The sequence below is a fragment of the Temnothorax nylanderi genome, unplaced genomic scaffold, assembly GCF_030848795.1.
Source record: "Temnothorax nylanderi isolate EJ_2023f unplaced genomic scaffold, tnyl_v1.0 TNYL_tig0081_pilon, whole genome shotgun sequence".
NCBI classification, from domain to species: Eukaryota; Metazoa; Arthropoda; class Insecta; order Hymenoptera; family Formicidae; genus Temnothorax; species Temnothorax nylanderi.
The window spans coordinates 594,068-619,293 of record NW_027249143.1 but is presented as its reverse complement, the minus strand read 5'-3'; the positions used below and the strand labels follow the sequence as shown (position 1 = coordinate 619,293).

The following is a 25,226-nucleotide window of genomic DNA, read 5'->3' as shown; positions in this document are numbered from 1 at the left end:
ATCCTTCCTCACGTCACGATCGCCGCTACGACGTTTATCACGGCCGCGTGGTTTCCCCAATGGGTCCCAGCCGTTTCGTGTCGCGTTGGGAAAACGTACGATCGTTGCCGTAATTAAAGCTACGCACGCTCGGTCCGTCAGGCGAGCTATTAACACTCGCGGCGAATTCTTCTTATCTCCTCTTGGAATCTTTTTGTAAGTTGCAGTCACTCTGATTTATTAACTTAGGATTAACTAATGGGATGATTGGACGAGTTGTTTTTCATATTAACGAATGCAATCTTGATCCTGAAAGAAAGGAACAAGTGTATTAATATTTCTAATTGTTAACTCTTGCTATATTTTTGTTATTATCAAAGTGATGAATGCTGTAATTTCAATTATAATTCATTATAATAATAAATAATACATCATGTATACATACATACATACATACATTAAAATCGTTCTTCCTTGAAAGAGGGTATAAGGAAAGAACGATTTAACGTAACCGAGTTATTTTCAAATTTTCCGCAAAATACTTACTTGACATTTAATCGTAGCACCTCGCTGTTTATCCTACTTCGTGGCATCACTAATATTTTATCAGTAATATAGAGAAACGGAAGAGAATCGGACGAGCATTAGTTTACGACTGTCGCGTGTACTTATATACTAGCTATGTGCTGGCGATTTCGAGTCGCGCTTCAAGGTTTTCTTCCGGAGTGGAAGGGAGAATGGCAATGATCCAGGCATTCACAGATTCGCCGGTATAAATACGAACACGTATTCCGCGTCTGTCCTTCATTGGCTCTCCCGTTTTAATCGTGCCTATAATTAAGCAAGAAGCGCTTTTTTGCAAAATATGCGTCGCGTGATAATGATATTCATAATATTCATGAGATGTTTTGCATTTCCACATCCTCGGTCTGCAGGTACACAACACAGGGTGATCAACATTTCGCATCGATCTAGAAATACGTAATTTCGAGAAGGCGTCATCGGTGTTTCCCAGAGCCTCTCGATTTTCCGCGTTACGTTTACATGACGTGAATTCATGCACGGGCGTATGCGTGATGAATAGACAAGAGTTAACGATTTCGAACACGCTTGTGGGTCCCATGGAATGAAGCTGAAATCTCCGAAATCATTCCTTCAGTTACTCTCGCAATCCCATTTGTTCCTCGCACGTCGGAACAAATGGATTTAAAGCATTCTCTCCGCTTTGGAAAATTAATGCTTCAATCATGCCTCTTGTCCATAAATCCCGGTTATGAGATACTAATAGGATGATATAATTATTATTATCTAATTGACAACAATGATAAGGATAATAATAAGTACAAATATGCAAGTATTCGGTAGTAACTATAGCGAACTTGCTATCGAATTATCATGTCGTCAGGGAAACCGGCGTCGAGAGAGTGGGAGTAAAGCATCCCGTGATCGAGGCATTCCTATGGTGGTGCTCAGGTATTCTCCGGATAGTGTCCAAAAATGGAGAACAACGGTAAGCGGCAACGGCGATTCCTGTCGAGCCTCCTTCCGAGCTACTCCCGCTGGAAGATGTGTCTCGGGGACGCGCCTCTGTCCCTCCCAACTGCTCATTAATAATGAATCGCGTGTCCGTTATGTAAAAGATAAAGTAGTGGACCGGCGAATAAATATGGAATCGCACGAGCGTTGCGCTCGCTGTCGCGCTAAATCGATCGTCCGTAAGAGCGACGACCCCCGCAAACGTTGCCGATCCGAGCATGCCTCGGAAAAGGGGACGACCTTCTCTCCGAGAAGACATACACCTGAATGTCTCAAGTTCCATATGACCTCCGAGGAAGACGAACGGAAGAATGGTGACGTATAAGACTTTTTTTCTTTTCTTCTTTTTCTCCTGAGATCTTATAGAAGACAATCCGAAGTAGAAAGACCAAAACGCTCGGGATTTGTTTGAATGGCAATGCTTAGAGTTATTACAATTAAATGTAATTAATTAATAAAGAATTAAATAGTTATATATCAGACAAGTATTCCTATTTGTGATTCTTTTAACGTAATTCTAATATTAATATAAAAGAACGGCTTAAGAACCTTCTTTCGCTCCAGAGATCACTTCCTGCGTTGACAAATTCGCCCTGGCGAAGAGATTGCACGCGGAGAACCTGCAGCACCAGCCGCTTCCAGATCGAGTGGACGATTCAGTCTTCAGGAAAGGATGTCGCGTTTGTTCACCCAGCTGCGAACGGGACGCAAAGTGGAATCCGAATCGTGCGAACCCCACGGCAACGAGGATGGAGAACCGCTTGTTCGGAGCCGCGCTCGGCTGCAAGAAGCCGGAAACCCGAATGGACCTGGCAATCTGCTGGGAGACGCCGAGAGACCCGGTGTACGAGCCGCGAAGACCGACGCATATCGACGGTTCCGAGGGCGGCACGGCCCCGGCGATCTTTGCCATGATCCAGCACACGCCGGTGCCGAAAAATCGCGAGCTTCTGTCTTGTAGCGGGGAGAAGGACAAGTGCAGTTGTGCGAGGCGGGACCAGGCGGAGACAGACTCGAGGAGGAATCAATGCTGCTGCGATCGTTCCTGCAACGGTGAGGAATAATGGAACACGGAAAAGAAAGAACTTAAACGGCGAGTGAATCGATCGATCGTAATCGAGCATTCTCGGACAGTTTTGGAGGGAGAGAATGTTCAATCGCGGTTAGTCGATTCAAGTAATACTTTATTTGCTCTTTAGAAAATTATCCTTTAATTATATGCACTTTCTGTTGATTTACCTATAATTTATCTTTATATTGTAATTTAATTACAACTTCCTATAAAACTAAATTATTAATTATTAATCATATTCATTGTAAATTGAACTACTATATTATATTACGTAATCATTGATTTATCTATAAAGAAATATATTTCTCTTTTTAACATTGTTGCTAATGTTGAATTTATGTATGAATTTATTATAATTCATAATATATTATTATATATATATATTTTGTTACTGTGATGCCTGTAGGAAAGCATTTTACACATGTTTCAAGCGAGAAATTAAATAACAATAATAAATTTGATCGTAGAACTCCGTGGTGAACGGCGATGTGAGAAGCCATCGAGGTCGAATTCTGTGCCGCGCGTCACCGAACGCAAATGCGCGGCCTGTCGCGACGGCGAAACGGAAACGGAATTCGAGCGGCGAAGAAGGGATCCGAGACTGATCCGGTCTGCGGTGGGTGCCGCCCTCGGTCTCGAGGAAAAACGCTGGTCGACGACGGGCGACGATGTGGCGCTCAGGAATGGATTACCACCGATGAGGATGACGGTGCCGCGGCCGAGAACCCCGTTCGCGAGACGCGCCTTCTGCATTGACACTTTGGCACCGCCATTCAGCGTGGTGAGCGGCTGTCGGGACGCCGATTACCCCGAGCACTGGCGGCTCATGTCTGTGTACCAGCAGTCGTACAGGAACCCACAAAAACGAAAGATTCGCCGTTTCTGATCAGGCCGGAGATAATCCATATAAAGGGGATAACATAAAACTTGTTTTCATGGTCGAAAAATTAAATGCAGTCCTCGCGCCGTAAACCTTCGAGGTCTGCTATCCGTTAACGGTTAAAAAACTAATGAGATTTCTCATTTCAGTGCCGAGCGATTATTGTTAATTGTTGATTTGTTACAACAGCGAAAAGAGTTTGATAATATTTTGTTCAAGTTTTAATCGTTAAATAAATAATTAACTCTCAGTAGGCTGTTTCCCGTAGCAATAATAAAATGCTGCCGTTGTACGCAATTAGTAGTAAAATAAATGAAATTATTGAAAAGTTGTAAAAATGAACGCAATTAATATAATAATAAAGCAAGTTAAGACAAATAAAGAGAATAAAATAAAAAATACACAGTTTCTCATACGCTTTCACGACGTTCGCGTCGACAGCTTAGTCCCTCCTTTTGACTTTTATGCTGCTGATATTGACGTTCCCGGACATGATTGTTGGCGAGTCCAGTTCGTGGGCCTTCTCGAGCAGCGGCGTCTGCTCCGGACGCGCCAATGCGACCTTTTGCAAATGTGCAAGGAGATCGGGATACGGCGTCAGAGCGTATTGAAAGTCGACGCGCGATAATACGTAAACCTCGCAATTCTCCGCGGCAACGACGCTCGCGATCCAGCGCTCATCTTCCATCAACAGGGCCAGCTCACCGAAATATGCCCCGTCCTCCAAGTGGCAAATCTGCGGAAACGTCAAAGTTGATCAGTTGAACAGTTTGAAATCCAATTCGAGACAGATAAATCTTTCACCTCTTTCCCCACATTGTTGTAGACGGCCACGGTGCCGGAGGCGACGAAGTACAAAGCATCGCCGCGTGTACTGGCTTTGACCAGCGCGTCGTTTGGCATAAAAATCTCAGAGCGCACGGCGCCGACCAATTGTGTCACCACCGTTTGCGGCAGGTATCCAAACAGCTCCACGGTATTCATCAATCGGCGATACTTGTGTAAAAGAAGCTTCTGGAACGATAAAGAATTCAATTCTATAAGAACATATATAATTTCAGAAAAATCGTATATGTATCATTTATTTTTTTTATGAAGTAATAAAGAAAATTCATGAGCGACGTTCAAAACGCGACAGCGGACTAAATGATTTCCGGTCATGGTTTTGCAATAATTTGATAATCATTGGCAGAAGCATTGGTATGTAATCGCATAAGAGGTCCTACTTTTGTATTCTTCAGGAATAAATTTCTCGGGAAATTTTTCAAGGTACCACGTACTTCTCGCAAGTAGGGCGATACGTGGTTGATAATAATCTTGTCCCTCTCGAATCCTTTTTTGTTGCGGTAATTGTAGTAGGCCAGCAATCGTTGCTGCAATGAATATGGCAATTCCTTGTACCTCATATACTGTTGTAGCTGCTGGATTAATTTCAAATGTCTCTTGCGGGTGGAATGAAACGCCATCATTAACTGCGAGAGTCGCGCTGCATAACCGTTTTGAGAAGAAAAACTTATCGATTAGTGAAACCACAGTACTTAGTCTTAGGCTAAAACAAGTTCGTAACGAGAAAGATTGCGAAAATTAAAGTAAAAGAGACATGATTTCGGATACATCGTAGAAGGGTAGGTTAAAGTCACGCTGAAGATTATGTATGTGAAAGAGATAGGAAATTTATCAAGATTGTAACATAAAAATAAAAATCAATATTTCAAATCTTGTTTTGATATCCAAATATGTCTATAGTATTTTGTTCAATTAATTAGTATTTAAATTGATATAATTTTTCACTTAAATTAATATTTAATTTTGAAAAACTTTTAAATTGGTCCAATTAATCATGACAAACGTACCCAGCAGATAAATAAATCCAAGCACTCCGAGGACAGAAAGAATTAGATTATATATAATATCCTCTGGGGTGCTGACGTACAAATAATGCGTGGATCCGATCAGGGCGATAACAGCTCTGTTAACACATGTTAGATAGATCGCAAGTTTTGTTCTCCTTTTCATCATGTAAGGCGATCGAATCCATGATCTACAAATTTTTTGTTTTTTTATTATACTTTTGGTCGCGCATTTTATTTGATTATTGCGGGAGGAAAACATCCCTTTGATACACATTAGATGTGTTACATGAACAACAGGAACGTTTTAAAAAAATAGAAGCTAACACAGCTGAATAGTAAAATAAAAGGAAAAAACGAAACAAGGCAAAAAAAAATATATATATAAGCTATTATTTTGCTAACATAATATGTAAGTGTTTAAATTTTCCATTTGGAGCACAATGCGTAAATTCTGTCGATTACTAACGCGTCATTTTGCTCGACTATCTTGGCGACCGCCAACGGCAAATAATACTCCAGGCAAGCGGCCCAGTGGACACATACGACGATGATGACGCTTATCTCCGCTACCTTGTACAGATGGAAATTAACTCGATATACCTGGAATTATCATGTTTAACATTCAAGTGAGCAAGATTTCGAATTCCATTACGCAGTGAGCTACAATTGGATACGAATCCTGACGTAATAGAGTCTGCGTGAATAAGTGATGACGGTTCGAATCCACAGTATCTTCAACAGGTTCAACGATGCCAAGTACCACATCGACTCGAAGAGCACAATGAGAAATTCCAATGGTAGTACTGATAACATGTCCACAATGAAGAAACCCCGTAGATACTTGCTACGATGATCATCGCCTTATAAATCATTGAAGAACCCTCATTTTTCCAAATAAACTCTCAAATCCGCGTTTTAAAAAGAACGGAGATCAAAGGAGTCACATAAAGCTATAAGAGCTATAGAGATTTCGGAATGCATAGTAAACTTTAAAAAAAAAAATATGGACTTAAGTTCGCAGAATTAAATTATGGAGTCCAACACATGATTTCTATATGAGGAAAGCTTTGCAACATTAATCTCCATTCTTTTATTTAAAAATGGATTCAAGACAATTTGGAAACTATAAGTTTCTCCATTGCAGACTGATCTTACTGATTAAAACCAAGTATGTTCTATTGCATTCCTACCTCGCTACGATTCTCGGGTCCAGAACTATCAAATGTGTATTAGAATCATAATAACCGGTGAAGAACCAGATCACAATGTCACACATAAATACAGCGTCGATCGCAAGGTTAAAGATATACCATTTTTCATATTCGTCAAAATAAAATGCGAGGAAGACTGGAGTGGCCAACAGAGCCGCTATGATAAACAGCGTCATCGCAGACTCCCAACATATTCTTTATAAGAAATTATGGCGGTTTAATTTTGCTTCGAGATAGAAATAGATCTAGCTAATTCATTATTTAATTCAATCCGTAATTTTTTGTGGAAAGAACTCGCAACTGACCTGAAAGAACTGAAGGGATGGATCATGTAGGGATGGGACTTGAGGTGTCGACTGTTTTCGTAATCGATCGCCTGGGTACTCTTCAGGCAGTATAGCGTCAACGGATGTTTTCGCGACGCTATCCGTGTACTAAGAAACCAACGCCGTAGCCTCGACCAAGGAGAACTTCCGGGGATTATCTTCAGCAATAAATCCTCCTTCGGCGGCATCTCACAAACATGCTCCACGCGCGGCTCACGCTATACAATTCGCTTACTTTAATATTTAATGATTACAATTTTTGTTGATGTCTCCAAAATATTCTTTTATTCCAGTCCACGTAAAGATATAAAACCTTTACAGTTCCTTTACAATTAACATTTTTTTAAATTATGTAACAAATTTTTTTAAAGACACACGATAACATAATTATTAGAAAATAATTATTTACATTATTTTATTTTGAATAACACTTCGAAATACCTATGCTTTCATAATTTTATCTTTTTTTCTAAAATAATCAGGCAGAAGAAAGTTAAGCGAGAGTTGGAATACACACGTTCCGACTCCGATTAAAAACCGCACTCTCACCTAATTTTCTATCTAGGAAAAAGAAAGATAAATTTACATAAACGCGATATATATTTTAAAATGCAATTCGAAATAAAATAAATTAATTGCAATATATTGTAATATGTATATACATATTTCGAAAACTAATTTTAATACTTGGACAAGTTCCTTGCTATATTATATACTCATACGAGTAAATATTAATGAGTGAGTATGAAATTAGAATAAAAATCTGTCTTCTTGGCATTTCTCCTGGATGATGATCGCATACCTGGATAATTGGTGCCGTTGTAAAATCAGGTACAAGAGCCATTAAATCCATATCGTTTTCCTTAACGTGACCTTGAAAATAAATTCTCTAGTCTCTTCTCATCTACATGTCCTTTGTTATTACTCCCTGTTAATTAAAAAGAAAAAATTAATATTTAAATGTTACATGGAAATTATACAAAAAGTTTATTTTATTTCTAATGCAAAAATTAACAATTTGGAAACTTAAACCTATTAATTCAATAATAATCAAATAATAAATCAGACACAAGATAGAAACAATATATTCGCTTTTATATCCTTTTATTCATCGATGACAGTTACATTTCACAGAATGATAGTCACCGTTAATCACGAATCGTGTTCACTGCATCCAGTAAAATTTTCTTAAAAATCTCCGAATCAAAACTGTGTATCAAATTCACATTCGGTTTGTTCGACAACAGATGATCGAGAACAACTTGGCCCCGAGTTCTATTGCCGGTCAATTCGATGTCCGCGTGCCATGCGACAACATACTTGGCCATATGAGGTATCAACACGATTCCGGCTAAGAAAGCATCGCACATAGTATAATAAGGAAAATGCTTTTTCGCTTGTGAGCGTCTGCTGTCCTCGATTGCATTCATCATATGCACGCAGGGTTTGTCTATTTTGCCTAACACGTCCCTTCGCCATTCCTGAAAAATTTATTTCAAAAGTTACTATATTGTTTCGTGCTAATAATAAAGGTTGACTTGAACAATTAATTACTATAGTGACAATATGATATTTATTTTATGATGATTTTTTAATAATTGACAATAATTATGAATAAAATTGTAGGTACATGTGTAATTCTGGTCTCTAAGCAGGACTCCCATGGTAACAACCACAGAGGCTTGTTGTTGCTGTTGAGTACGATGTGCACGCTTTCCGGGTCCGCGTAGAAATTAAATTCCGCTTGCGCAGTTATGTTACCCTGTGCTTTGAAAACATTTTATTGTTGTTACTCTACACACTTTTGTTTACACATAGATAACATTTTCTTATTGATTGCAGACACTTCTCTTATCTCTATTATATAATTTGCCTCTGAACTTTTTAATATAGCAATATACCAATCGCTCAGTTATATCTATATAATGTTTTCAGTTCGTTAAAAATATCACGAGCGCTCATTCCCATTTTAAATAATACAATTACAGCAATGTAGTTTTCCTAATCATCCCATTCAATTGTGACACAATTATACACATACTAACTATGCACAGCCAAACGTTGTCAACTACATTATCTCAGTTGATTAACAATGCATGCAAGTAAAATCTTGTCAAATCTTATTAACTTTGTGTCGCTTAAAGGCTTTACCAATGGAATTTATGACGAGACTGCGAACTAATTCAATTAACACAAATAATTACCAGTTGAATTTCCACCCATCACAAAAAATTCCTTCACGTTGTCCGCAAACTCTGGATACAGTTTCATAGCCATCGCTACGTTCGTAAGGGGACCGATGCAGACCACGGAAATGTTACCTTAATTATAAAACAATTGTTATTAAATTAATTAAGCTAATTGTAGCAAAAGAGAGGGTTGTACTGGGTTGTACCTGGATCCTCCGACGTGATTCTGTGTAACGCGCACGCGGCATGCTCTTGTTGAAGTTTACTCGTGTCCGGGTCGTCGGCAAACGCATCTCCGAATCCATCAGTTCCGTGATACTGCTCCAATGCTGTTTCCTTCGCATTTGGAGTATCCAGCAGAGGCGAATACGCTCCTCGATAAACGGGTATCTATATGAAACAATTTCACATGTAGCGCTTTAAGTCCTTCACCCTTGTGATTACGCGATTGATGATCAGATTAATTTACGTATATTTTTATGTAATTGTACGGTCAGCTGATTCGCCATTATAAAATTACAAATGACTCGATAATATATATATATATATATATATGTATATTTAAAAGAATGTTGAGATGTTCTTTGAGACTGTAGTCCTTTCTCTCGACAACTTCAGCGCATAAGATACAATATTATAGTCCAATCTTGTTAATCTCTCGCCTTCTCCGGTAAACCGGATGTGTAAACGAATGATAATTAACTTACATCCGTGCAGTTGCATACGTTGAGCGTTCTGAACACGTTTCTCACGACATTGTCCACTTTGGTGTTACCGTTAACACAGGTGATGGCTTTAACGTGGATTCTCCCGTCCGTGTGACCAGCCAAGAGAACGATCAAGGCCAGAGCGTCGTCGATACCGGCGTCACAGTCCACGATAATATTCCTCGGAGCCTTCACCTCGCGCATATCTATCTCGGACTTTGCCGCCGATAGCATTTTCTTATTCTTATCGCGGAAAACGCACGTGCACGTGAGTCGTGTGAGGTACCGGCAACGTTATCATTTATTATTAGAGTGCAACTCGGGTGAGACGTACTCTCGTATTTATAGGATTGATAAGAAAGTACCGTTGATAACGCGTTTTGTTTGTCACTGCGAAGATAAAAGTTGAGTCTTATCACAGACTCGTCAGCAGGGTACTAACAAAAATAAGTATATAAAACCTAGCGTGTTGCGCGCATTGGCATAAATTACAAAGCAGAGAAAGCCCAGCGGGAAATCTCGGCGATATAATTGTTTTTACTACTTAGTTTACACAGTTTTACTTTACGAGAGCACCGCAGCACTCTTAATGCCAATTCCGGTCGCGAGCGAAATGGCGAATCTCAAATATCGCGGTTTGCTAACTTGCCCGTGGTTCAGACTTCAGAATAGTCTCGACTACTTTTAAAGAATCCTGATTCACTTGGATTGAACAAACGAGAAAGAAAAGATATTGATTTTATTCGCAAATGTGAAGAGTATTCGCCAGGTAGGAACTACATATAATGTCATATAATATTATCCGGGTCTTCGGTGGAAATTAATTCAAAACCCAAACTCAAAGCAATCGCGACTTGTGTACGCATTCAGTAATTTTGCGCTCTTATTTCAGCGTTCTTTTCGAGTTCAAAAAAGACGCGAGAGTTTTATTTTCGCACGAGTGCGAAAATTAAGTACAAGAGTCAGGAGAATTCGCGGGACTAGAAAGGGGGGATCGCAACTCCGATACACAAAATATTGCATTCGAGGATATAAATACACAGTATGGATATCAAATATAAAATTAACAGTACAATATTATTAACATATTAACATTTCATTTTTCATTTAATACATTAATAATACATATATTAAATACAGTATTATGTAACATTATCTTGATATCATTAATATATTATATAATGCAGAATGCTATATTCTGTACAATTTATAGTTATATAATTTAATATATCAATATTAATATGAGATATTATTATTATTAAATATTGCGCAAAGTATTCCTTAACGGCTTTTCTAACCTCGTCACTGGGGAGGGAAATCTCTTCAATCTCGGTATTTTCGTCAATTCTCGCGTCACGCTCCAAAAGGGATTTCCGAAGGGAAAGAACGAGATAATGTTCTAGCGAAATTGTCGAAAAGAATCGAACGTAGGTTGGATTGTAACTTTGTAACTTGATAGTTGAAATAACGGGATCAACGGGAACGGGATACGGGTCATATACGTCATACGTCATACGGGATGTTGTTTACCGCGTATTTATTATGTTTTTTTACAATAGCCGACCTCTACATATCTGTTCTTGAACTATCCTCAATCTAACCTAATCCAGCATATCCAGCCTAACCTAATCTGGTTCATAATTCAGCAGGTAACTGAGAACTGCTGAGAACTGAGGTAACCTACAGCCTACAGCTAGTGGCTCTGGTGGCTCGGCAGCTCCGTTTCGAAATATAAATTTTATTTCTCGTAAGAAAAATTGAGATTGCTGTCCGATAGTTAAAAAATCCGAGAAGAAAACATGGCCGTGGTGGTAGAAACCACCATAGGAGATTTCACGGTGGATCTCTACACCGAGGAGCGTCCTCAAAGTGAGTATCCTTCCACGATGGTCAAGGAAATTCCCCGCGCACAGTTATGCGCATCATTTAAGTAATTCTGAATTAAGTATGATGTATTTTAAGCATTATAAAATTGCATATTTAACGTAAAAAGAATAAAGAAGAATGAATTAATCCTACAATTTATGAATTTAAATATTTAAAACACCTACTGCACAACGCGTAATTTACATTATATCTCTGTATTTAGATCTGTTCTTTCAACTTTTTGTCTTTCTTCTTTTTGCTTCCTTAACGCCTAGTTATATACCTACCTATCTATTCCATATTTGAAGTGCACAAAGTAAACAGTGCGGCTATAAGGAACAGACCTTTTGTTTGCATTTGCATGATGCACTACGTGATTACTTTTGTCTTTGCAGCCACGCGGAATTTTCTAAAACTGTGCAAACTCAAGTACTACAACTGGAACCTCTTTCACTCGGTGCAGACCAACTTTATCGCACAGACCGGCGATCCCACTGGCACCGGGAAAGGCGGAGAGAGCGTGTACGGAATTGTACTGGGTGAAAAGGCCCGTTACTACGAAGCCGAGCAGATGCCGAAGATCAAACATAGCCGTATAGGTCTGCTATCCATGGTGAATTGCGGGAACAACATGCTGGGCTCCCAGTTCTTCGTCACACTGGGATCAGAGCTGCAGTCCTTGGACAACCAACACTGCGTGTTCGGAGAGATCACAGAGGGATTGGAGGTGATCCTCAAATTTAACGAAACCATCTGCGATGGAGATCAAAGACCGTATCAAGATATAAGGATATCTCACACCGTTATCTTGGAGGATCCGTTTGACGATCCTGTAGGATTCGTGATTCCCGACAGAAGCCCGGAACCTACGAAGGAAGCTCTAATGGTATGCCACATTTAGAAAATAATGTTACAATTTCGTTTCTTTACGCGTTGATAACGCCTGCTCCATGTATGTTTACATCTATGCATCTCTTTTCCTTTGATAAATAAGCTTGTAAACAAAGATGTTTTCCTTCCTTTCCGTGCCTTTTTATTATGCCTATTTATTTAATTTTGCTTATTATAAATACAAGTTTGAACATATTTAAGATATCTTCACTCTTTTTACACATCTTTGTATATTTTGTTTGTCCATATGTAGAGCGATAGAATTGGGGCAGATGAAGCAATCGACGATACTGGCGGTATGACCGCGGAAGAGATTATGGAAATACAGAAGAAGAAGGAAGCAAAAGCGAGAGCCACAATATTAGAGATTGTAGGAGATATACCGGATGCGGATATTGCCCCGCCGGAAAACGTCTTGTTTGTCTGCAAGTTAAATCCGGTCACGAACGACGACGATCTCGAAATTATCTTTAGTCGTTTCGGGAAAATTGTTGGGTATGTAAACATTTATATTTATAGTTTTCATTATGCTGATAATTATGTATTATAGTTCGTGTTCGATTAATTTCCTCATTTATTTTATTTCATATACATATATATATATATATATATATATATATATATATCAGTTTATTACGATATGTGTTACACGTTTATTAAATCTTATGATTCGTTGACTGTTGCAGCTGCGAAGTTATAAGAGATCACCAAACGGGCGACTCCTTGCAGTACGCGTTCATCGAGTTCGCCGATCGCAAAAGCTGCGAGGACGCATACTTCAAGATGGACAACGTTCTGATCGACGACCGAAGAATACACGTGGATTTCTCGCAATCGGTCGCCAAGATGCGTTGGCGTGGCAAGGGAAAAGGTATCCGATATTTCGACGAGGAGGACAAGATGAAGAAACGTGATGAGATTTACTCCTCCTCAAAGAAACCTGAGGCATCGCGCGATAGGGATCATGACAAAATAGAGAGTAAAAATAGAGAGGAAGGAAGAAGAAAGGAGAGCGATAAAGATCGCGTCTCCGAACACAGAAAGCACGAGCGCCGAAGAGAAGACAGAGATGCTAGAGACAGGAGAAAGGAAGACAGATCGCATGATGATCATCACGAGAGAAATAAGTACGACAGCGAACGAAAAGATAGAAGAAGAAGAGAAGAACGACGGGATAGGAACAGTGATCAGAGAAGGGGCCATAGCGAAGAGAGGTCGGAAAGAAGAAGCAAGAAAGATGAAAACAACGACCGAAGAAGAGATCAGAGCGAAGAGAAATCGGAAAGAAGAGGTAGAAAGGACGAACACAGCGATCGAGAACGTCGGCATCGTGATAACGAGAGGAAAAGGCCCACGGAGGATGAGGATGATATGAGACACAGGGACAGGTCGCACAAGCATAAAAGAAAACGGTGAAAAAGAAAAGGAAACAAGAGATGGAAGAACTGAAGATGCTTTGAGTGTAAGATATATCTAAATGGAGGTTTTACTGCCGATTTCCTTTGTATTGTCACATCAAAATGAATAAACGCACAGTTTACAAGAGGGGCTGTAATTCAAACGTTTCTTTTTTTTTTACATCGAGCAAAACTGCCGGCGTTCTTTCGAGTACAAAACATTGAGAAAAAGGTATTCGTTATTAATCGGTCTACAAGAGACGGGGCGTCAATCGACGCACGCACTTTCTTTCGCAGATCGATGGAAGCGATTTTCGCAAGGCCACGGGAAGCTCTACGGATTCTACAATTGCTAGGAGCGCGTACGGTAAAGCTATCGAAACCACAGACTTCATTCGACAAGTAGTGGTCTCGACCAAGAGTGACATCGATGATCACCGTAACAGGTATGATAAATGATCAGAAACGGATTGTCGCGGAGCGAACGGTCGTATTAAAAATAGAGAGCGAAAACGATCAGACGACGTTTTATGCCTGAGCACCGCCGCCCGATTTAAGAAGGAATATAATCTCTCACGAAAGTGCCCCGCGCACTTTCGAGTCCAAGTCCCGCTTTAGTTGGCGCATGCACGTGCGAGAATATTATAGGAACGATAGATAAATTATTTACGTGGACACGCAGATAATGAGCTACGCAGGCTCGCATTTCGCGAGCTTTCGCTTTCGCAGGATGCTCTTTTGTTTCTTTGGTGACGTCGCAATTTGGTATTCTTGCATATATATATAGGAAGGCACATTGGTTTCTCGCGATATCCTCGTTTCGCTTGCCTGTCTCTCTCCGCCCTGTGGAAAGACATTGGCAAATTTTGCGCGATTGGATTAGAGAAAGAAAGAAAAATCGGAATACGGCCGAAGCGTGTATGCCAATATTCCGTATCATTGAATGCAAGATTATCTATTAGCATCATCACCTTCACACTCACAGCATCATGTAGCATATATATGCGCGATTTTGTCTCACGATTCGTTCGTCGGGTTTTATATATCACTCTCGAGAAAGAAACCGCTTTTTATTCAAGGACTTTTTTCGGCTATTCCAAACTACACGAGATACGTCTCGCAGTTACTTTATAACGCTTATTCGTTTTTTTTATAGAGAGCTCTAGCCTAATCGCGCGTTGTAACTTCGCTACATCACAATCAGTCCGTATCCATATGTTACAAGTTCGAAAGAAAATTTAGCTTATTTGCGCCGCATTACATAAAACGCTTTATATATATATATATATATAAATCGGGGAGAGGAAAACAGAACTATACATTAAGCGCGTACGCGTGCATATATTAGATAACTAATTCCAAAATATGTAACACAAATAAATACTCGGTGAATTATATTAGGAGACATTTATGATATACACTATACAGGATGATTCTGATTAAACATTCTATATTTCAGAGGGTGAATTTAAAATGTAAAACAAGAAAAGTATCATGTGAACACAGGTTATTTAAATTTTGTATTTTCCGAGCATTTTCCTTACTTTAGTGTAACTCGGAAATTTTTTACAAAGCCTCTAAACTGTATCGTGTATGTGTGTCTGCATTACAATTACTTTTTTCGAATAACACTTAAAAATATTTATATTTGTGATTGAATTTTGATTGAGAATACTGAAACACCTGTCCAACTTGTCCTGGAAAGAGAGATAAATTATAATGAAACGCAAGCACTTTAAACAGTTTCTTTACTGTTACTGTGGAAACTCTAGGAGACGTAACACAATATTAGATAATATTAAAAGAATGATAGAGAAAACTTTGATTGAAGAAAAAGAATTTCAGTTTGGAAGAATTTCAGAATAAAAATTGATGAAATATATCACAATCAAAAAATCAAGAATTTTCACCCTCTAAAATATTTATGTTAAAAATCACCTTGTATAGTATAGATATATATATATATATGCAAATATATATAATTTGCTCTGCGATATGTATACATATATATAATTTTTTTTAAATAAAATAATTTGCTCGGTGCACTCCTATACACGCGTAAATCAAGGAAATTGATTTAAGATATTAACAAATTAATGAATAAATTACAAAAGCCGTTCATACCATGTTTGAAAGCCACGTCGAAGCTATTCAAATCTTAGACAAGAGATCTTATCATCTGACGATCTTGTAGAAGATCTTTTTCTTGCTTCATATCTCTCGATCGGAATACAGCAAATTACATGTATTGTGGCAGAACACACAGATGTAATAATATATCTAGATATATCGCAAGAGAAATAATATATATAAGTTTTACACTTTGGCGTTCTTCGTTTATCGCTTCGTTTTTTCTTCTAAGCGCGGGGAGACTACCTTAATCGTCACGCGCCCTGAAAAAATAGTAAACGTTAAAATAATAGCTAGGTAAATGAGATAATCCGATTTTCTATACCTACGCGATCTCCGGGAAGGATTGTTACATTATGATAAAGCTACGCGAAAAGAAGTATCGTCTCTATATCGAACAAGAAGGCGTGCGTGCGTGTCTCCGCGAGACGACGAAACCAACCGACGACCGAGAAAAGAGAGGAGAGACGCGCGAGGGTGGGAATGTATCGCCGAACGACCGACAAACGGAAGGAAGCGCATCGTCGCGGTATCATATCCCATTCGCGATTCGGTCTCTCCTTCTTTACAAGATCGAGCTTTCGGAGCTGAGGAATCGTAACGTGCTTCCATCGGAATAGAAAATTACCTTCGCGCCAGTTTCTCTTTTCGTTCGCGGAAAAGGGAAACGGAGACGCGCGTTTGCAACAAGAAATGGATCGCGCGCGAGGCGATCCGCGAGAAAGGCACTTCACCCAGGAGGGTATGTACATCCTCCTGAAAGGCCGCCGTTACACGCGAGATGCGATCAGGGAAGACAATTCTTCTTTCCTATTCTATCGAGAGAGTTACTTTGGTAATGACTAGGTCATATACTACGTCGCTACGTTAGTTATAGGTCGTGGTGTTCGTTATGGCCTGGCGATTGGCTTACTAAATAATGAATAGTAATCGTAATGGCGCGACGCGCCAGCTTAGGCTGCTTAGGCGCTTCCCCGTTATGGCCATCCTTCGCATCGTGTTGCTTACGTGCATCGCAAGCTCGTGGTTACGTTATAACGAGACTCGACGAGAAACGTCGACGATTGTGTCTCGCGAAAACTTGTACTTGACGCTCGGCACCGGACTCGCGCTAACGACTCCCGTGCCCCACACTTATGGTTGTTATACTCGAATCTCTCGAATCTCTTAGGAGCGTGAAACACGCTCAGACTCGAGAGGCCTAGTCGTCGAAACGTAGTAATCTCGAAATACGCGAAGTAGTTCGGTCACGGCGTCACGCTTTCATTTAAAAATCAAATAGTCTAATCGTTCTCTCTCGAGAATCGCGATTATGCGATATGAACTTGAGAGATAATTCGTCAAGACCGCGTTGTGCAAACCGAAATTTCAGTAATTTAGACCTAAACCGATCAACCGTTGGAAAAACGAATTCACCAGAGGCTAGAGTTCCAAGAAGACTGCGTCGTTCTTCTTCTCTACGATTCCGTTGTTACAACCGCGCTTCGATTTCTTGGACGTTAAAAACCAATGAAAACCCCGAAACTGTCCGTGTTCATCCGGTCTTACGAAATTTTACTTCGTTGATCAAGAGTTTGCGATCAGTTATCAACAACTTTTCGAACGTATATACAGTGACAGTGATACAGAAATTAAAGGCGATCGATCCTAGGCAACATCGATTTCGAAATTCAATCATTGTCTTTGGACGAGAATTCCGCCGAATTGTCAATGCTGCAGTTTATGAAGACGCTTCATTATAAAACCGTCGATTCGGGATACCGAAACGAGTATTCGACCGACGAGCCTCGAGAACCGTGATCACGCTCGTTTCGAGATTGTACCAGTTTCCGCGACCGAGGTGTCGCGCATAAATACGGGGCTACTCAAAATTGGATGCGGTAGTTGCTGGGACGCGGTATCGACCTCGCCTTGGTCGGCGGTAGGGAAGCCGTCGATGCCTCGCTACTAGCGGTTCCACCGGAATCGCGGCCGCTCTTGCTGCTGACGGTGCTGCCGGTGCTCTGTCCGCGGGAGGATCCGCTCGCTCCCGTCTGCTTCCTCAAGGTGTTACCGCCGCCTTTGAGGACAGCGGTTGCCGCCGCTATCGAGGATTCGCCGTCGCTCAGGCGGCCGTACTCGCCGAAGCGGGCGCGGGACGACGGCGGCGGCGGGATGAACGAGCGGTTCTGCATCTCCCGATGCCTCACCGTCGACTCCAACGCGCAAGAGTTGCCGCCGAACGACTTCTTGCGACTGCTGATCGTGATCGTGTCGGATTGCAGCCTCTCGTACTCGTGACCGCCGCCGCCGCCGCCGCCGACCGACGATTTCTTCGGCGAGCTGTTCGCCATTAGACTCTCCACGGAAGTCTTCTTCTTGCTGCGCGACGTCTTCGCAATGACGGCGCCGGTGTCGAATCTACCATATTCGATGCTGCTACAATGACCGGTGGAATCGCGCGTCATCTTCCCACCGCCACCGCCACTCGCGCCGCTCGTCGCGGATGAGGCGTCCAGCATCCCCGGTCCGGGATCCGACTTCTTGCGCGTCTCCGTGTCGCTCAGGCGACAGTAGCGGTTGTTGGCGCTAGTCGCCTTGAGTGCCCTCGGCGGTCGAGGTAACGAGCTGGGCGGCAGGCTCCCAGCGCGACGTGGCTCGCCGCCCACCTCTACTGCCATCCGCTGCCGCTGCGAGCTCCTCCCCTGCTTCTCGAGCAGCATCATGTCCTCGGTCGGCTTGCCGCCGCTGGCGCCGTCCGACAGTCGCGAGATAGTGCCCTTCAGCCTGGCCGCCGCGTTGGCGAACTCGATTATGCTCGACGACACCACGTCGACGCCGCTACCGGACGAGTCGTCCAGCAATCGACTCTTGCTCGAGGCGGTGCTCGAGGTACCTGTGCTATCTACACCCGCCAGTAGTGGCTTGGGTATTTTTCCTTTTCGCGACGCAGTGCCTGGATTAGAGAATCCTGGAAAACAGCAAAGTGCCCGCTGAAACAAGAAAGAGAGAACGCACGGGTTGCAGATAGGAGGCCGGGACCTGGAAAAGGGGTTAGTGCTCGCATAAAACGCTCGCACATGCACATTCAGGGATACGAACGGACGGACGGGAGAGAAGGTAAGGATCCTCAGGGGGAATTAGTGGAACAATTCGAAAAAAAAAAAAGAAGAGAAAGATTAATCTGTGTAAAACGTGAGATCTATTTTGGCTAATCTACTCGAGCACAATTTTGACAAACGGTTAATATACACATATTCGATAAAACCAAATAAATAAAAATAAAACAATATTTTACGGCACACACATGTGTATAAAAGCACCGAAAGTCATTCGGAGAATATTAAAAGTAACACATAGTTCTCTCGATATATATATAAAAAATATATATATAAATAAAGTAAAATCTTAAACTGTGTTAAGTCACACAATATTATGCGATTAACTTCAAAATAACTCCAACCAGAGAATAGCTAGAATGTAACGTTTCTCGTTTCGAATTTACCATTTAAGAGCGATTGAATATCTACTTGAGATTTCTCCTCCGTCCTACGTATCCGCGTACGTACACGCTAGCTATTCTCACAAGTTCTTAATTAAGAAAAAAAAAAAAAGAAAAAAGAAAACACGACTGAGCTAACGAAAGGTGCTCCAGAGAGCCATACACAGCAACGCAAGGATACCTTCGAACGTGTGACCTGTAATATTTGCATGATCAGCGGCGACTATTAAAAAGAGTTGCTAAAGAACTACGATCGTCCGTAAATTAATGTATCTCTATTGATGAAAAGAAAGAAAAAAACAGGTAAACATTAATGTGAACAAAATGTAAATGTCAATATATCAGACGGCGCACGTACGTGGTTATAGTCTTATAGATAATACGTAACGCGAGAGCAACGGAGTAAAGTGAGACTCGACGTAAAGATGACGTGATGAGACTCGAGAGCTTCTGAGAGTCGATCATACGCGGAACGCTACATTCTCATCTTATATTCTGCGTACCTTGCTAAGCAGCTGAGAGTCTAGCTCTTTCAGTTGATCATCGAGACTCTTATTAGTCTGCTCAAAGCTGCCCTGCTTTCTATACTTATAACTGTCGGAAACGCCGTAAGAGCCGGTGCTGCCGTAGCCGCTGCCACCGCCGAGTACGCTGCTCACTTTTCGTGCGAAAAAAAGAAACGAGAGAAGGAGGGTATTACTATAAATGCAGTAACTTGTAAAAGATTATCGAAAAGCTTATAGAAGAATTATCGTGATCGAAATTGTGTCTCATCCGCCAAGGTTTCTCTTTACCAAGTTCCGGGGTGCTTGTCAGCGCGGTATGATGATCCACCGAGGTACTCGAATGAGACGAGTGCGCGGCAGGATAGCTACCCACGCCGCTGCTGCTACTGCTGTCGGCTTTGTCGTACGTGTGTTTCTGGAGCACCCTGATCATGGCATCTCTCTCGGCTAGCTTGGACTCCAAGTCCTTCATTCTATTAGAATCAGAAACATTGATTACATTAATGGATTGATTCGTGAGTATAGCAATCGCGATTTGTCGGACATATATTCCTCTTACCTAGATTCGAGATCGGCCAATTTCTTTTGTGCGGCGTGCACCTCGTCCATGTGTCTCATCTTCTCCGAGCGAGCCTCGGCGATTAATTTCTCTGCATCCTGACTGGTCTTTTCCAGAGCGGCGATTTTCGCGTCTCTAATCACAGAGATAAACAAGCGTAAGAAAAAAGGACGAACGTGATGGGGGGGAGGGGGGGGGAACGAATGAGACTATACTGACTTTGGCAAGCTGGCAGCATCGATAGCCGCTTGCCTCAATGCGCTTTCCTCGAGGTAGCGTTGTTCCCACTTTGCGACATCGCCCTCGAGCGACATGATCTTCTCGTCCCGTTCGCGTAATCGTCGTTTCAGATCCGCGATCGTCTCGCCGTTCGAATTCTGCTCATTGCCGTTACCACCGCCGCCACCTCCGCCACCCTCGCGCAACTCCCTTTCCAGCTGACCTCTCAGTTGTCTCTCGGTCTCTTCTCGTCTATCGCTAGACGCTTGAAGCGAAGACAAGGCCCGCTGAAGCTGGCCCACTCTCTCCACGTACACTTGCTTCTTTCGACACTTAACAAACGAAAATAATTCTAATCATGTCCATATCAATATGATTGTTGTGACCAATATAATTAATTACTTATGAAAGCTGTCTCTTTCTCTTTTTTTTTTAAATTAAATTATATTTATCAAATTTATTAATAATAATAAATCAACTTACTTCTTCTTCCAGTCGTACAACATTGCCTTGCGCGTTCGTCAGCGCGGTATCCAGAATGTCGATGTGCGTACGTTGTTCCTGCAAAGTGGCCCGCTGCGCCGCCAGCTCAATCTCCTGTCTCTCCTTCGCAGCGGTCAACTCTTTGTCTAAAAATACACGAAAGAATAAATTCAGAGAGAAATCGTATTTTTGCGTGTGAATGATCGAAACGAATCGTACTCTGAGTGATGAGCTGTCCGATGAGTAGCTCGCGTTGCGTTAGTTCCTTCCGCATTGTCTCGACGATCGGCGGACTGTCCGTACGTGCGGACAGCAGGTCGATCTGGTCTCTGTACGCGCGATTTAATTCAGTCAACCGACGGCATTCGTTTTGCAGCCTCATTCGGGCGGCACGCTCCAGTTTCTCCCGTCGCTCGCAAGACGCCGCAAGCTCCTCGTGGACACGATGCACCTTCGCTATCTCATGCTCCAGCTTCTGTGTCTTGGCAACCTTGCTGTAGCAATGATCCAATTCGAGCTTCAACGCGCTGTTCTCTTGGATTATTATCTGAATCATCTCCGACGACGGCCACAACTCGCCCATCTCCCTTTCCAACTCTTCCCGTCCCTTAGTCTGCGGTCTATGGAGGATGCAGCTGTCAGCTAGATATCGCAGCGTTTGCACAAAGTATAAATATGTAGAAAATAATAAATATTACGTTACCGGGGCGACGTTGTTCGAAGATTATAATTATCGATGTCCGCCTTGTTGATCCTCGATAGATCTGGCTGTGATCGCGATACAGTTAACTTCTCCGTTGGTCCGAAGAGCCTGTGTTTACTTTTAAACAGCGTGGATACGTAGCACGGTGTCGACCTGCCTTCGTACTCGTGGTCGTTCTGCTTTCTCCTGTCGCCGTCTCTTATTCTCATCTCTCCTAATCTCATCTCTAGACTGCCACTGTTAGAATACGACGGCACTTTTACCTCTTTCGCTAGATGTTTCAAGACCTGCAAAGCGCATACGTAGACCAAACTTAAATTTGAAAAATAATACATTAACTATCAATTTAACATCATTAATATCACTTTATAACATATCATACATACGATGTATTTAACTCCTGAGACATTATTTACGATGTTACTTTTAATAAGTAATTCAACAAAATAATTAATAATTCAACTAATTAATTGTTGTGCTAATCGTTCTGGTAGACCAACATACCTGAGACTGATTAAGATAATCATCCGGAATATCCGTGATTTCTTGGCAACCACCACCAGATTGTTCGTGGACGTAATCCTCGTGCGGCAGATTGGACAAGGACTGTATCGTGGGACTGTTGGAATGACCCTTTCCGTCGCAATACAAGTAACCCACATCTCCATGTTCCCTCACTATGCCCGACAACCTGTTGACGCAGATAGGAGATGCAATCCAAAATAACCTTAGGAGTAATTAATCATAAACGTGTGTTTACCTTCCAGATGGTATCCACGAGCTGTCGTCGTTAGCGTTATGTATAATTAACGTGTTGTAAGAACTCGTCGAGACATCTAGGCTGCTCCTGTTGGAACCACTGGTACGATTGCTCAAGTTGTCCTTCAAGCTGTTCCGATTGGATCCATTGATGCTGTCCTTCAGACTGTTCCGGTTGGAGCCGTTCAAACTCTCTTTCAGACTGTTCCTGTTAGACCCGTTCAAGCTGTCTTTCAGACTGTTCCTATTATGTAGGTTGCCCTGTATCATGACAAACTTATTAACTTTAGATAATAATACTAAATTACAAAAGAATGCATTCATGCAATTAGTTGTACCGTTTGGTATACTTTTACAGTTTTGCGCGTACATGTTTTGAACGTACCTGAATATTTGGTATATTTTCTTTGTGACTGGAAGATCTGGAGGGACTCTGTTGCTGATTTTCCTGACCTTGCGGTTCTTGCCGAGCCGTATGCCGTATGACATATCTCTCTTCGTTGCTCAAATTCTCATTGGATGTGGAAACGTCAGTCTCGCTACCGCTCAAACTTTGAGGGAGGCCCCCTGGAAAAGAATGTACCGAGTAGACACCTTGATGGACCTAAGATGGGGAAAGGCTATCGTGCGCATATAGATGTTACATTTCCAAAGCTGTACCTTGCATAGACAATTGTTTTCTTTGTAAATTGTTGTTTGAGAATGGCAGGAACCTGTTTCCTTGCTGTAGCGAACTCATTTTCGCAGGGTTCGGCTCATTTATGTGGATTATTGTATACCTCGTCTGAAAACAAAAGGGCAGGAGATCTAGAATCCATGGGCGAGGGACGAAGGACACACAGGGAGATACACAGGAGGAAAACAGAGGGGTTCCGTACGCGCGGGTCGTGCAATCGGGATCCCTATTGAATTTTGCTCAGACAAAGGAAGCTGCACGGTTCTCCGGGGACGGAGAATCGTGAATCGTATGAATAAACAATAGGACGCATCGTCGTCGTATCGTCATCGGGGTGTATCTGCCAAACCAGCACTGAGCACAAACCAGTGGCCGCGCGAGGAATCATGCACGCTCGTGGAAATCGAAACGCGAACGCGCTGTCGAGCCAACGCGGCCGGCGGCACGTGACGGGAAACCCAGCTCGAGCCTTTGCCGATTTACTCACTCGATGTGAAACTGCGGGAACGAAGCCGAGTCGTATCCGTGATTATTTTCGATAAATTAGTACACTCCACTTGACCGTATAGGAGAAATAAAAAGAGCTGCTTGCCGCATTCCTCGTCAGATTGCGCTACCGACGACCGACCATCTATTTAGTATCTAGAGTTTCTCAAGTAAGAATTATTAGAATACTGTCCGCCATTTTTCACAAAATGATTATGGTGCGCCTTTCAAAAACATTCCAATCAGTTTCTGTATCTTTGCAGTTTATTAATAAAAAGATGAATTTAATTTAACATTTTATATATATAAATATTATTATTGCAGTTATAATTAAATCTGTAAAATAAATATTAAGAAAATATAAATTTCTAGTTAGCCTGAAACATGTATGTATGTACAACACATACATATATATATGGAACAATATAAAGAATTATTTAAGTGGTATTTTTGACTTGAGGAATTCTAACGCTAAAAGAAAGGACTCGAATCCTGATTAGCACTACCAGTAAAACATTTAGCAGCACGCGAAAAAAGAAACTTTTGTTTTATTTTAGCGTATAACGCAAGAAAAAGAATTAATTTTTCAATGAATTTAATATGGGTGATTAAGAGTGGTAACTACAAATTGAATACGAAAATAAATATGCGATTGAGATTTAAAAGAATTCTGCTGGCTGAGGTACCGTGGGTGGCAGTGTGGTCTTGTGGTAAAACGCCAGACTCGTAACCCCGAGGAACCGGGTTTCGAGTCCACCTGATCACAGGAATTTTTATATTCCAAACTGCACCCCCCGCACGAGTGGGGCTCGTGCGGAGAAACTGGGCTATCTTTCGGAGGAGACATTAAATTTGAAATTGGTCGTCAAGCTTGGGGAGCTTGGGAGTTTTGGCCCATGTGCTTTGGGTGCGTTCCACTTATCGCTCACAACGCTCGCGAGCATCATTTTGTCCTTGTTTAACATTTGACAAACAACAAGGATGAAATGATTCCACGAGCGTTAAGCGAGCGATAAGTGGAACGCACCCTTTGTGTACAACCTGCGTGCGCACCACAAGCACATGACTTTGAGGAAGGTCTTTGATCTGCGGGATGACGATAAAATATATAATCTTTTCCTTTGGAAAGTGGACAAGCCCAAAGTCCGACTCGGACTGTTGCGCCATTGTACTATATGTATATGTATATATATTATATAATGTATATATATAAATTTTTGAGTTTCTATATATAAAAACACGAAAATTTTATTTTGACCATTTTTCCAAAAAATCGCTCTGTAGCAGCTTGAACGCGATGCTGCTGATTACGAATAT

The 25,226-nt window shown here is 41.6% G+C and overlaps 5 protein-coding genes across 11 annotated transcripts; 2 read left to right on the top strand and 3 right to left on the bottom strand.

Moving 5' to 3' along the window:
• Positions 1-54: 54 nt before the first annotated feature.
• Positions 55-3,868, top strand: LOC139774478 (uncharacterized). Of its 4 annotated transcripts, XM_071709775.1 has the most exons (5): positions 55-195; positions 1,385-1,489; positions 1,620-1,829; positions 2,080-2,568; positions 3,055-3,868. In XM_071709775.1, the coding sequence occupies exons 2-5, from the start codon at positions 1,477-1,479 to the stop codon at positions 3,471-3,473; spliced, it is 1,131 nt and encodes a 376-aa protein (XP_071565876.1). In that variant the 5' UTR covers positions 55-195; positions 1,385-1,476; the 3' UTR covers positions 3,474-3,868. The 4 variants fall into 4 exon arrangements, 3 of the variants coding, with proteins under 3 accessions (XP_071565876.1, XP_071565875.1, XP_071565874.1); XM_071709774.1 differs by having other exon boundaries at positions 158-195; positions 1,385-1,829; XR_011718581.1 differs by lacking the exon at positions 55-195 and having other exon boundaries at positions 619-1,829; positions 2,080-2,677; positions 3,055-3,194.
• Positions 3,834-7,710, bottom strand: LOC139774487 (potassium/sodium hyperpolarization-activated cyclic nucleotide-gated channel 2). The gene is made up of 9 exons (XM_071709791.1): positions 7,660-7,710; positions 6,837-7,075; positions 6,511-6,726; positions 6,005-6,164; positions 5,787-5,920; positions 5,321-5,508; positions 4,748-4,953; positions 4,272-4,481; positions 3,834-4,203 (listed from the first exon to the last, which is right to left on the bottom strand). Exons 1-9 carry the CDS (start codon positions 7,708-7,710, stop codon positions 3,910-3,912), a joined length of 1,698 nt encoding a protein of 565 aa, XP_071565892.1. The 3' UTR covers positions 3,834-3,909.
• Positions 7,643-10,149, bottom strand: LOC139774482 (nucleoside hydrolase-like). 3 transcript variants are annotated; one of them, XM_071709784.1, is made up of 6 exons: positions 9,754-10,137; positions 9,253-9,436; positions 9,062-9,178; positions 8,488-8,624; positions 8,178-8,338; positions 7,643-7,785 (listed from the first exon to the last, which is right to left on the bottom strand). In XM_071709784.1, the coding sequence occupies exons 1-6, from the start codon at positions 9,985-9,987 to the stop codon at positions 7,779-7,781; spliced, it is 840 nt and encodes a 279-aa protein (XP_071565885.1). In that variant the 5' UTR covers positions 9,988-10,137; the 3' UTR covers positions 7,643-7,778. The 3 variants fall into 3 exon arrangements, with proteins under 3 accessions (XP_071565885.1, XP_071565882.1, XP_071565884.1); XM_071709781.1 differs by having other exon boundaries at positions 7,646-7,785; positions 8,004-8,338; positions 9,754-10,136; XM_071709783.1 differs by lacking the exon at positions 7,643-7,785 and having other exon boundaries at positions 7,945-8,338; positions 9,754-10,149.
• A 100-nt stretch (positions 10,150-10,249) lies between these two features.
• Positions 10,250-14,055, top strand: LOC139774477 (peptidyl-prolyl cis-trans isomerase sig-7). Of its 2 annotated transcripts, XM_071709771.1 has the most exons (6): positions 10,250-10,522; positions 10,646-10,795; positions 11,400-11,622; positions 12,015-12,505; positions 12,764-13,005; positions 13,197-14,055. In XM_071709771.1, the coding sequence occupies exons 3-6, from the start codon at positions 11,553-11,555 to the stop codon at positions 13,924-13,926; spliced, it is 1,533 nt and encodes a 510-aa protein (XP_071565872.1). In that variant the 5' UTR covers positions 10,250-10,522; positions 10,646-10,795; positions 11,400-11,552; the 3' UTR covers positions 13,927-14,055. The 2 variants fall into 2 exon arrangements, with proteins under 2 accessions (XP_071565872.1, XP_071565873.1); XM_071709772.1 differs by lacking the exon at positions 10,646-10,795.
• On the bottom strand, positions 14,047-24,039 carry LOC139774474 (uncharacterized). The gene is made up of 13 exons (XM_071709762.1): positions 23,911-24,039; positions 23,408-23,531; positions 23,133-23,314; positions 22,749-23,008; positions 22,493-22,679; positions 21,989-22,275; positions 21,505-21,905; positions 21,286-21,431; positions 20,803-21,134; positions 20,584-20,718; positions 20,313-20,497; positions 20,022-20,176; positions 14,047-19,009 (listed from the first exon to the last, which is right to left on the bottom strand). The coding sequence occupies exons 2-13, from the start codon at positions 23,484-23,486 to the stop codon at positions 17,903-17,905; spliced, it is 3,456 nt and encodes a 1,151-aa protein (XP_071565863.1). The 5' UTR covers positions 23,487-23,531; positions 23,911-24,039; the 3' UTR covers positions 14,047-17,902.
• Positions 24,040-25,226: the final 1,187 nt, after the last annotated feature.

Excerpts from the sequence above, each read along its gene's own strand:
- LOC139774478 (XM_071709773.1), top strand. The coding sequence starts at position 1,301 with ATGATAAGGATAATAATAAGTACAAATATGCAAGTATTCGGTAGTAAC. Across the intron at positions 1,830-2,079 it reads GGAAGACGAACGGAAGAATG|AGATCACTTCCTGCGTTGAC; the intron begins GTGACGTATAAG and ends CTTTCGCTCCAG. Across the intron at positions 2,569-3,054 it reads CTGCGATCGTTCCTGCAACG|AACTCCGTGGTGAACGGCGA; the intron begins GTGAGGAATAAT and ends ATTTGATCGTAG.
- LOC139774487 (XM_071709791.1), bottom strand. The coding sequence starts at position 7,710 with ATGGATTTAATGGCTCTTGTACCTGATTTTACAACGGCACCAATTATC. Across the intron at positions 5,509-5,786 it reads ATAGTCGAGCAAAATGACGC|ATCATGGATTCGATCGCCTT; the intron begins GTTAGTAATCGA and ends AAAAATTTGTAG. Across the intron at positions 4,954-5,320 it reads TGGATTTATTTATCTGCTGG|CGCGACTCTCGCAGTTAATG; the intron begins GTACGTTTGTCA and ends ACGGTTATGCAG.
- LOC139774482 (XM_071709783.1), bottom strand. The coding sequence starts at position 9,987 with ATGCTATCGGCGGCAAAGTCCGAGATAGATATGCGCGAGGTGAAGGCT. Across the intron at positions 9,437-9,753 it reads ACGTATGCAACTGCACGGAT|ATACCCGTTTATCGAGGAGC; the intron begins GTAAGTTAATTA and ends TGTTTCATATAG. Across the intron at positions 8,339-8,487 it reads TAGAGACCAGAATTACACAT|GAATGGCGAAGGGACGTGTT; the intron begins GTACCTACAATT and ends TAAATTTTTCAG.
- LOC139774477 (XM_071709772.1), top strand. The coding sequence starts at position 11,553 with ATGGCCGTGGTGGTAGAAACCACCATAGGAGATTTCACGGTGGATCTC. Across the intron at positions 12,506-12,763 it reads CTACGAAGGAAGCTCTAATG|AGCGATAGAATTGGGGCAGA; the intron begins GTATGCCACATT and ends GTCCATATGTAG. Across the intron at positions 13,006-13,196 it reads CGTTTCGGGAAAATTGTTGG|CTGCGAAGTTATAAGAGATC; the intron begins GTATGTAAACAT and ends TGACTGTTGCAG.
- LOC139774474 (XM_071709762.1), bottom strand. The coding sequence starts at position 23,486 with ATGAGTTCGCTACAGCAAGGAAACAGGTTCCTGCCATTCTCAAACAAC. Across the intron at positions 21,432-21,504 it reads CGGACAGCTCATCACTCAGA|ACAAAGAGTTGACCGCTGCG; the intron begins GTACGATTCGTT and ends GTGTATTTTTAG. Across the intron at positions 19,010-20,021 it reads ACTCTCAGCTGCTTAGCAAG|CGGGCACTTTGCTGTTTTCC; the intron begins GTACGCAGAATA and ends TTCTTGTTTCAG.